The sequence below is a fragment of the Bubalus kerabau genome, chromosome 19, assembly GCF_029407905.1.
Source record: "Bubalus kerabau isolate K-KA32 ecotype Philippines breed swamp buffalo chromosome 19, PCC_UOA_SB_1v2, whole genome shotgun sequence".
Classification (NCBI taxonomy): domain Eukaryota; kingdom Metazoa; phylum Chordata; class Mammalia; order Artiodactyla; family Bovidae; genus Bubalus; species Bubalus kerabau.
In genome coordinates this window covers 25,811,461-25,822,949 of record NC_073642.1, presented here as the reverse complement: position 1 = coordinate 25,822,949, position 11,489 = coordinate 25,811,461, and the positions used below count along the sequence as shown (strand labels likewise).

General features: G+C 44.0%; 1 protein-coding gene across 1 annotated transcript; it reads right to left on the bottom strand.

Moving 5' to 3' along the window:
• Positions 1 to 9,883: 9,883 nt before the first annotated feature.
• On the bottom strand, positions 9,884 to 11,489 carry LOC129633621 (tubulin alpha-1A chain-like). The gene has a single exon (XM_055555429.1). It carries the CDS (start codon positions 11,440 to 11,442, stop codon positions 10,087 to 10,089), a length of 1,356 nt encoding a protein of 451 aa, XP_055411404.1. The 5' UTR covers positions 11,443 to 11,489; the 3' UTR covers positions 9,884 to 10,086.

Sequence of the window (11,489 nt, the reverse complement as noted above, 5' to 3'; positions counted from 1 at the left end):
AGAAGTTCATTTGTATCCATTTTTAGATTTCAGCTAGAAGTAATATATGCTAATATGTCTCCCTGTGTCCCTCACTTCAGTTAGTATGGTCATCTCTACTTTCTTCTCTGAGGCTGGACATAGCATTACGCTCTGCTTCTTCATGGCTGAGTGACGTTGCTTCGTGTCTCTGTACCCCATCTGCCTTGTCTGTTCATCTGTCCTTCTGCACCTAGGTTGCTCCGTGTCTTTGCCCAGTCATAGGATTGCTAGGTCTGAAGGTACTTCTCCATTTTGTTTTTTAAGAACCTCCATACTGTTCTCCCTGGAATGTGAAGTCAAGTGGGCCTTAGAAGGCATCACTACAAACAAAGCTAGTGGAGGTGATGGAATTCCAGTTGAGCTATTTCAAATCCTGAAAGATGGTGCTGTGAAAAGTGCTGCACTCAATCTGCCAGCAAATTTGGAAAACTCAGCAGTGGCCACAGGACTGGAAAAGGTCAGTTTTCATTCCGATCCCAAAGAAAGGCAATGCCAAAGAATGCTCAAACTACCGCACAATTGCACTCACCTCACATGCTAGTAAAGTAATGCTCAAAATTCTCCAAGCCAGGCTTCAGCAATACATGAACTGTGAACTTCCAGATGTTCAAGCTGGTTTTAGAAAAGGCAGAGGAACCAGAGATCAAATTGCCAACATCTGCTGGATCATGGAAAAAGCAAGAGAGTTCCAGAAAAACATCTATTTCTGCTTTATTGACTATGCCAAAGCCTTTGACTGTGTGGATCACAAGAAACTGTCAAAAATTCTGAAAGAGATGGCAATACCAGACCACCTGACCTGCCTCTTGAGAAATCTGTATGCAGGTCAGGAAGCAACAGTTAGAACTGGACATGGAACAACAGACTGGTTCCAAATAGGAAAAGGAGTACGTCAAGGCTGTATATTGTCACCCTGCTTATTTAACTTATATGCAGAGTACATCATGAGAAACGCTGGACTGGAGGAAGCACAAGCTGGAATCAAGATTGCCGGGAGAAATATCAATAACCTCAGATATGCAGATGACACCATCCTTATGGCAGAAAGTGAAGAGAAATTCAAAAGCCTCTTGATGAAAGTGAAAGTGGAGAGTGAAAAAGTTGGCTTAAAGCTCAACATTCAGAAAACGAAGATCATGGCATCCAGTCCCATCACTTCATGGGAAATAGATGGGGAAACAGTGTCAGACTTTATTTTTCTGGGCTCCAAAATCACTGCAGATGGTGACTGCAGCCATGAAATTAAAAGATGCTTACTCCTTGGAAGGAAAGTTATGACCAACCTAGATAGCATATTCAAAAGCAGAGACATTCCTTTGCCAACAAAGGTCCGTCTAGTCAAGGCTATGGTTTTTCCTGTGGTCGTGTATGGATGTGAGAGTTGGACTGTGAAGAAGGCTGAGTGCCAAAGAATTGATGCTTTTGAACTGTGGTGTGGAGAAGACCCATCAGAGTCCCTTGGACTGCAAGGGGATCCAAACAGTCCATTCTGAGAGATCAGCCCTGGGATTTCTTTGGAAGGAATGATGCTAAAGCTGAAACTCCAGTACTTTGGCCACCTCATGCAAAGAGTTGACTCATTGGTTAAGACTCTGATGCCGGGAGGGATTGGGGGCAGGAGGAGAATGGGATGACAGAGGATGAGATGGCTGGATGGCATCACTGACTCGATGGACGTGAGTCTGAGTGAACTCTGGGAGTTGGTGATGGACAGGGAGGCCTGGCGTGCTGCGATTCATGGGGTCTCGAAGAGTTGGACATGACTGAGTGACTGAACTGAAGTGAAGAATTAGTGATGCTGAGCATGTTCTCAGGTGCCTAATCACAGTCTGTATGTCTTTCTCTAAGAAATACCCATTTCTGTGTTTGGCCCATATGTGTCTTGGGTTGTTTGTGTTTTCGATATTGAGTTATATGAGCTGTCTGTATGTTTCAGAGATGAATTCCTTGTGCGTATCTTCGTTTGCAAATGTTTCTTCCCATTCTGGGTTGTGATTGTCTTTCCTTTAGGGTTTCCTTTGCTGTACAAATGTTTTATGGTTAATTAGGTCCCATTTTCTTACTTTTAGTTTATTTTTCATTCATCTAAGAAGTGTATCCATAAAGACCTCACTGTGATTTATGTCTATATGTGTCCTGCCTATGTTTTCCTTAAGCTTTCACAATATCCGTCCTCACATTTAGATCTTTATAGTCTTTGGAGTTTATTTTGTGTATGGTGTTAGGGAGTATTCTAATCTCATTTTTTTTGCCTCAATACCCATCACACCATCCTTCAAAGTGTCTGTTAGCAATTTATATTCCCAGCATCAGGGGAGGATATTCCCTTTTCTCCACACCTTCACCGGCGGTTATTTTTTGCAGAGTTTCTTGAGAATGGCCACTCTTACTGGTGTGAGGTGATATTTAGTATTTAACAATGTTGACATCTTTTCATGAGATTCTTTTTAAAGGGTCAAAAATTTGATATTCTGTGAAAAATGACAGAATGATCTCATTTCATTTTCAAGGCAAACCATTCAGCATCACAGTAATCCAAGTCTATGTCCCAACCACTGATGCCAAAGCAGCTAAGTTGAATGGTTCTATAAAGACCTACAAGACTTTCTAGAACCAACAGCAGAAAAAAGAGGTCCTTTTCATCATAGGGGGTTGGAATGAAAAAGTCAAAAGTCAAGAAATACCTGGAGTAACAAGTAAGTTTGACCTTGAAGTACAAAATGAAGCAGGGCAAAGGCTAACAAAGTTTTGTTAAGAGAACACACTGGTCGTAGCAAACATCCTCTTCCAACAACACAAGAGACAACTCTACACATGGACATCACCAGATGGTCAATATTGAATCAGATTAATTATATTCTTTGCAGCTGAAGATGGAGAAGCTCTATATAGTCAACAAAAGCAAGACCATGAGCTCCTTATTGCCAAAATCAGACTTAAATTGTAGAAAGTAGGGAAAACCACTAGACAATTCAGGTATGACCTAAATCAAATCCCTTATGGTTATACAGTGGAAGTGACAAATAGATGCAAGGGATTGGAGCTGATAGAGTGCCTGAAGAACTATGCATGGAGGTTTGTAACACTGTATAGGAGGCCGGGATCAAAACCATCCTCAAGGAAAAAGAAATGCAACAGATCAACATGGTTGTCTGAGGAGGCCTTACAAATAGCTGAGAAAAGAAGAGAAGCGAAAGGCAAAGGAGAAAGGGTAAGATACACTTAACTGAATGCAGAGTTCCAGGGAATAGCAAGGAGAGATAAGAAGGTCTTTATTAGTGAACAATACAAAGGAATAGAGGAAAACAAAAGAATGGGAAAGACTAAATATCTCTTTCAGAAAATTGGAGATGCCAAGGGAACATTCTATGCAAAGATAGGCACAATAAAGGAAAGAAATGTCAAGGACCTAACAGAAGCAGAAGATATTAAGAAGAGGTGGCAAGAATACACAGAACTAAACAAAAAAGGTCTTAATGACGTGGATAACTATGATGGTATTGTCACTCACCTAAGACTCTGATGCTGGGGAGGGATTGGGGGCAGGAGGAGAAGGGGACGACAGAGGATGAGATGGCTGGATGGCATCACTGACTCGATGGACGTGAGTCTGAGTGAACTCCGGGAGCTGGTGATGGACAGGGAGGCCTGGCGTGCTGTGATTCATGGGGTCGCAAAGAGTCGGACACAACTGAGCGACTGAACTGAACTGAACTGAGTGCCAGACATCCTGGAGTGTGAACTCAGGTGGGCCTTAGGAAGGATTATTATGAACAAAACTAGTGGAGGTGATGGAATTCCAGCTAAGCCATTTCGAATTCTAAAAGATAATGCTGTTAAAATGTTGCACTCAATATACCAGTAAATTTGGAAATCTCAGCAGTGGCCGCAGGAGTGGAACATGTCTATTTTCATTCCAATTTGAAAGAAAGACAGTGCCAAAGAAAGTTCAAACTCCTGCACGATTGCACTCATCTCACATACTAGCAGTGTAATGCCCAGAATCCTTCAGGCTAGGCTTCAGCAGTATGCGAATCAAGAAATTCCAGATGTACAAGCTGGATTTAGAAAAGGCAGAGGAACTAGTGATTGCCAACTTTCGTTGGATCATAGAGAAAACAAGGGAATTCCAGAAGAACATCTACTTAAGCTTCATTGACAGCACTAAAGCCTTTGACTGTGTGGATCAAAACAAATTGTGAAAAATTCTTAAATAAATGGGAATACCAGACGACCTTACTTACACCTCCTAAGAAGCCTGTATGCAGGTCAAAAGCAACAGTTAGAACTGGACTTGGAACAATGGACTGGTTCACAAATTGGGAAATGAGTACGTCAAGGCTGTTTATTGTCACTCTGCTTTATTTAACTTACGTGCAGAGTACATCATGAGAAAGGCCGGGCTGGATGAATCACAAGCTGGAATCAAGATAGCCAGGAGAAATATCAACAACCTCAGATATGCAGATGATACCACTCTAATGGCAGAAAGTGAAGAGGAACTAAAGAGCTTCCTGATGAGGGTAAATGAGGAGAGTGAAAAAGTTGGCTTAAAACTCAACATTCAGAAAGCTAAAATCATGGCATCTGGTCCCATAACTTTATGGCAAATAAATGGGGAAAAAATGGAAACAGTGACAGACTTTATTTTCTTGGACTCCAAAATCACTGCAGATGATGACTGCAGCCATAAAATTAAAAGACACTTGCTCCTTGGAAGACAAGCTATGACAAACGTTTCTTCAGCCGTTCAGTCATGTCTGACTCTTTGTAAACTCATGGACTGCAGCACGCCAGGCTTTCCTTTCCTTTACCATCTCCCAGTTTGCTCAAACTCATGTCCATTGAGTCAGTGATGCCATCCAACCATCTAATCCTCTGTTGTCCCCTTCTCCTCTTGCCCTCAGTCTTTCCCAGCATCAGGGTCTTTTCCATTGAGTCAGCTCTTGCATCAGGTGGCCAAAATATTGGAGCTTTATTTTCAGCATCAGACCTTCCAATAAATATACAGGGTTGATTTCCTTTAATATTGACTGGTTTGATCTCTTTGCAGTCTAAAGGACTCAAGAGTCTTTTCTAGCACCACAATTAGAAAGCATCAATTCTTCACTGCTCAACCTTCTTTTTGGTCCAACTCTCACATCCATATATGACTGCTGGAAAAACAAGTGGCTTTTACTCTCACATATGGGATATCAAATTTGTCTTCACACATTTTCTGCTATTTTTAGACTCTTGGTTCATACTCCATGTAACCATGTAGTGTGGTAATTAAATACTATTAGAAACAAAGTTTTATTTTAAGGATGTGGTTTGCCTACCAGCAGCATAGGAATGTTCCATTTTCTCTAGCTCCTGTTACTTTGGTATGACATCTCAAAATTCAGAAACTCTTACTTGTTGTTATGATTATCAATTTCATTTTAGTTCAATTCGAACAGAGAAGCAAAAAAAAAATGAGGGGGCCAAGTTTTTCAGGTTTCTTTAAGGAGAGAAAGGAATCTGTTAGAAGACAAAGTACATGCAGCTTGTGGGCTCTTTGAGTCACTCATTGTTTGCAGGAATTTTCTTGTCTTTTTTTCAAGTGTGATCTTTCATTCATATAATAACAAATAACAGAATTTGAAGAAACTAATTTGAAAAGATGGCTTGCTTCTACTCAGAAAATCTGAACACAAAGGAACCAATGTGAACCGCAAAGATCAGGATGCCAAGCTTTTAAGAATATTTTAGGTTTGCAAATAATAACTAGTATGCTTGTTTTTCCAAGAGTATATTTTTACTCTGATAAATAACAAGCTTTTCCAGAAGGCTTCCAGTGTCCACCTCCTGCTGGAGGCCTGGGATGCTGGAATCAGGCCACTTCATGTCTGTCTTTACAAGACACTGGGCTGCACTCTAAGAATATCTTGGCTCTCCGCAGGATCTGGACCATCAAGGGGCCACAGAAATTGGTACCAGTTTTGTTTTTCCTGTTGAAATGTTTAATGACAAAGGTTCTTTCAATTCCTGATGTGGCTGAAGTGTGGAGCCCAGTGATGATTTAAGTTCCCACATAAGGGTGATTCCTCTGTCCAGCAATGACAGACCCTGCATGTGTGTGGCCTGTACCTCCTAGGACAGCATTTTTCAGCTAGTTTAAACCTGACCAAGTTCTGTCTACATGGTGGATTTACACCTCTCCGAGTCCTGTCTAGGGGTTCCCTTGTGGCTTAGATGGTAAAGAATCTGACTGCAATGCAGGAGACCTTGGTTCAATCCCTGGGTTGGGAGGATCTCCTGGAGAAGTGAATGGCTACCCACTACCAATATTGTTGCCTGGGGAATTCCATGCATAGAGGAGCCTGGCAGGCTACCGTCCACAGGGTCACAAGTGTCAGATATGATAACACTTTCATTTCACTTTTCAAGTTCTCTGTACACTGATTATGTTTAACGAGACCGTGTGCTTTCTTCAATAACATTTAGACCTGACCGTGTTCCGTGTGCACTAAAACATGGAGACCCGGGTGCAGGCCTGGCCTGGCCTCTGTCTGGAAAACTCCATGCCTGCATCTGACTGTCAGTGCTCAGATGTCTGGGGTCTGGGGCTGAGGTGGGCTTCTCTGGGGAACCGTGCTCTTCTCTGAGTGGGGTTCCATGGCCCTCTCAAGGGTCAATGCTACGGTAGAGCTCTTAGCCTTTTCTCCCTGCTAGGTTCACCTTCCTGGGCTCCTGAAGACTCCTCAGGTGAGCTACCTGGTAATTATTGCAATTTTCCAGCACATTCAGGTTGAGTAGGGAAGCAGGTTCACCTGGTGAATTGATTCCAGGGCACAGGGATCAGGCAAAAAGTCAATGGGCAGCAGGTGAGGTTGCTGCTGTGATCTCTTCCAGTCAACTCTCTCCTCGGAAGAGAACAGAGCTGCCCCTCGTCTTTCAGCCCAGCTCTCCTGTTTTCTCAGCACCTCAGCGGGACAAGAAAGACAGAGCCTGCCAGAACCAAGGTAGTGTGTTTAACTCTAGCATGAGTTTCAAACCAGTAAAAAAATCACAGAGAATCAAAGTGAAAATAGGAGGGGCCTGACTTCTCAGGGACAATTGAGGGGAGAGGAGATGGTCCCTACACTTCTTTTTAGGATCCCAGGGGGTCCCAGAGACCTGGCTTGTTTACACATTGGTGGCCCTCTGACCACAGCCATGGTGTCCTGACTGAAGGGACATGTGACCCCAGGTGGGGGCTCTGGGGACTTTGTGAGTCTTACCCCATCTGCATGGGTCAGGATTATGTGTGCGGGGAGAACACACACATAAAAATAAGAAAAAAGGAAGAATACATGAGAGCTTCACCTGTGTTTAGGAATTAATACTTTGTGGTGTTCACTTTATAAAGGCCTGTGCCTGTTTGCCTCTTTACCCCTGGGAGGTTCACCCTCCCTGGGGCTCCTGGGGACTTCTCCGGTAGCTACCTGGTAATTATTCCAGTTTACCAGGACAAGCATGGTGAGAAGGGAGGCAGGTTCACCTGGTTAGTTGATTGCAGGGCACATGGATCAGGCAAAAGGCCAATGGGCAGCAGGTGAGGTCGCTGCTGTGATCTTATTCCAGTCGACCATCCCTACTCAGCGGAGACCAGACCTGTCCCTCATCTCCCAGCCCTGCGTCTGGTGTGTTTTCTCAACACATCAGTGGACCAAGAAAGGAACGAGCCTGCCAGAATCAAGGTAGTGTGTTCAACATTATCATGACAGCTGTAAAAACAGTTAATATCACACAGAACCAAAGGGAGGAGAGGAAGACTTCTCTGGGACAATGTGGGGAGAGGAGACCAGCCCTACACTTCTTTCTACCATCACAGGGGGTTACAAGAACCCACTCGCTTCCACTTTAGCTGCCCAAGCAGCAGAGACCTGTTGTCCTAACCAAGGGTTGTGTGATCCCAGGTCTGGGGATTGTGTGGGTCTCACTCCATCCACATGGGTCAGGATCCTGAACCCGGAGACCCCATATCTGCTCTTACCTGCAGTGTGTCTTGTCTCCTTGGAGATTCCCAACGTCTGAATTGAGGGTATTGCCCTGATTAACCTGTGTTCCTTTTTCTTCCCTTCACCTTGTTGCATTCATATGGGGTCAGGCACCTTTGGGTGGGTTGCTTCTCTGTATTATGCTGAGTGAAAATCTTTGATGGTGTCATATTAGTATCATAGCCTATCCCATATCTAATCAGAGGGATAACCACTGTTTGCTGTCCAGTAGACTGAACTCAGGTAATTTAATTTGTTATTTTATATTGGAGCAGAGTTGATTTCTGCTGTTTTGTTTGTTTTAGGTATATAGACTTACAGGAGACATGGATTCGATCCCTGGGTTGCGAAGATCCCTTGGAGAAGGAAATGGCAATTCACCCCAGTATTCTTGCCTGGAGAATTCCATGGACAGAGGCACCTGACGGGCTGCAGAACATGGAGTCACAAAGAGTCGGACACAACTGAGCGACTAAACAGCAACAGTACCTGTTTTAAGGTTTATGTATTGATTTGAACCAGCTAATTATTCCCTGCTCCCTCCTTTCCATTTTGGCAACAATAACTTTCTTTCCTAAGCCTGTGAATCTGTTTCTCTTTTGTAATGAAGTTCATTTGCATCCATTTTTAGATTCCACCAGAAGGGATATTCCATGATTATCTGTCTTTCCCCGTCTTACTCACTTCATGTAGTATGATCACCTCTGGTTTCTTCCCTGTAACTGGAAAACGGCATTGTTTCATCCTTATGTATGTCTGAGTGATACTGCACTGGGTATATGTACCCCGTTTCCTGTATCAGTCCATCTGTCCTAGTATACTGGAGTTGCTTCCTTGTCTTGGCTATTGTACCCTGTGCTGCAATGATCTTTGGGGTACAGGTGTGTTTTTAAATTTTGGTTTTCTCTAGATCTAAGGCTCGGTATGAAATTGCTGCATCACTTGGTACTTTTGTGTTTAGTTTTTTCAGACCCTCCATGGTGTATTCCCTAGTGAGTGTACCATTTTGTATTCTTATCAACCCTCCTGTAGGAGGGTTGCCTTCTCTTCACACCCTCTGCAGGATTCATTGCTGTAGGTTTTTTGATGGGGCCATTCTGATCAGTGTGAAGTGACATCTCATTAAATATTTGATTGTTTTACTCTAAGACCTCATGATGCTGAGAATCTTTTTATGTGCTTTATGGCCATCTTTATGACCTCTCTGGAGAAATGTGCATTTAGATCTTTGAGCGATTTTTTATTGAGTTTTTTTTTGTTGTTGTTCATATTTAGCTGTACTAGTGATTTGTATTTGTTTGTTTCAAGTGTACAGGAACTTGGTTCAGTTATATTAATACTTCAGTTCAGTCATTCAGTTGTGTCCGACTCTTTGCGACCCCATGGACTGCAGCACTCCAGGCCCACCATCCATCACCAACTCCGGAGTCTACCCAAACTCATGTCCATTGTATCAGTGATGCCATCCAACCATTTCATCCTCTGTCGTCCCCTTCTCCTCCTGCCCTCAATCTTTCCCAGCATCAGGGTCTTTTCAAATGAGTCAGTTCTTCGCATCAGGTGGCCAAAGTATTGGAGTTTCAGCTTCAACATCAGTCCTTCCAATGAACACCTAGGACTGATCTCCTTTAGGATGGACTGGTTGGATCTCCTTGCAGTCCAAGGGACTCTCAAGAGTCTTCTCCAACACCGCAGTTCAAAAGCATCAATTCTTCAGCGCTCAGCTTTCTTTACAGTCCAACTCTCACATCCATTCGTGACTACTAGAAAAACCATAGCCTTGACTAGACAGATCTTTGTTGGCAAAGTAATGTCTCTGCTTTTTATTTTTTATTTATTTATTTATTTTTTCATTTAAGACAGGGAATACTTTATTCAAACCCATCAGAGAAATGGATAGCTTGGGTCTGTAACAAAGCATCATGTTTTAAAGCATAGGTCAGTAATTGTATATGAGCGTATACACTGCAACATACAAATTAACTGATCAGACCACAACTTTTCAATGTTTGAAACAGAATAAGCTTCCCTGTAAAAGCAGAACCTTTGTGACATTTTAACTTTAGTATTCCTCTCCTTCTTCCTCTCCTTCTCCTTCCACAGAATCCACACTAACTTCCTCATAATCCTTCTCAAGGGCAGCCATGTCCTCAAGGGCCTCAGAAAACTCTCCTTCCTCCATGCCCTCACCCACGTACCAGTGAACAAAGGCACGGTTGGCATACATCAGGTCAAACTTGTGGTCCAGGCGAGCCCAGGCCTCAGAAATGGCTGTGGTGTTGCTTAGCATGCACATAGCTCGCTGTACTTTGGCGAGGTCTCCACCAGGTACCACAGTGGGAGGCTGGTAGTTAATGCCAACCTTGAAGCCAGTGGGGCACCAGTCTACAAACTGGATGGTACACTTGGTCTTGATGGTGGCAATGGCAGCATTGACATCTTTGGGAACCACGTCACCATGGTACAACAGGCAGCAGGCCATGTATTTACCATGGCAAGGGTCACATTTCACCATCTGGTTGGCTGGCCCAAAGCAAGCATTGGTGATCTCTGCTACAGAAAGCTGTTCATGGTAGGCTTTCTCAGCAGAGATGACAGGGGCGTATGCGGCCAGAGGGAAGTGGATGTGGGGATAGGGCACCAGGTTGGTCTGGAACTCTGTCAGATCCACATTCAGGGTGCCATCAAACCTCAGGGAAGCAGTGATGGAGGACACAATTTGACCTATCAACCTATTCAGGTTAGTATATGTCGGGCGCTCAATGTTGAGGTTTCTATGACAGATGTCATAGATGGCCTCATTGTCTACCATGAAGGCACAATCAGAGTGCTCCAGGGTGGTGTGGGTGGTGAGGATGGAGTTGTAGGGCTCAACGACAGCTGTGGAAACCTGGGGGGCTGGGTAAATGGAGAACTCCAGCTTGGACTTCTTGCCATAATTGACTGAAAGACATTCCATCAGCAGGGAGGTGAACCCAGAACCAGTTCCCCCACCAAAGTTATGGAAAACCAAGAAGCCCTGAAGACCTGTGCACTGGTCAGCCAGTTTCCGAATTCGGTCCAAGACGAGGTCAGTGATCTCCTTGCCAATGGTGTAGTGACCTCGGACATAGTTATTGGCGGCATCTTCTTTGCCTGTGATGAGCTGTTCAGGGTGGAAGAGCTGGCGGTAGGTGCCAGTGCAAACCTCATCAATGACTGTGGGTTCCAGGTCTACAAACATTGCCCTGGGTACATGCTTGCCAGCCCCTGTCTCACTGAAGAAGGTGTTGAAGGAGTCGTCTCCTCCCCCAATAGTCTTGTCACTTGGCATCTGGCCATCAGGCTGAATGCCATGTTCCAGGCAGTAGAGGTCCCAGCAGGCATTGCCGATCTGGACACCAGCCTGGCCAACGTGGATGGAGATGCACTCACACATAGTTGCTGTTTTGCAGCTGCCAAGCAGATGGCAGAGAGGAGAAGAGG

What these genes read in the sequence shown, in the direction of transcription:
- LOC129633621 (XM_055555429.1), bottom strand. Translation starts at nt 11,442, where the DNA reads ATGTGTGAGTGCATCTCCATCCACGTTGGCCAGGCTGGTGTCCAGATC.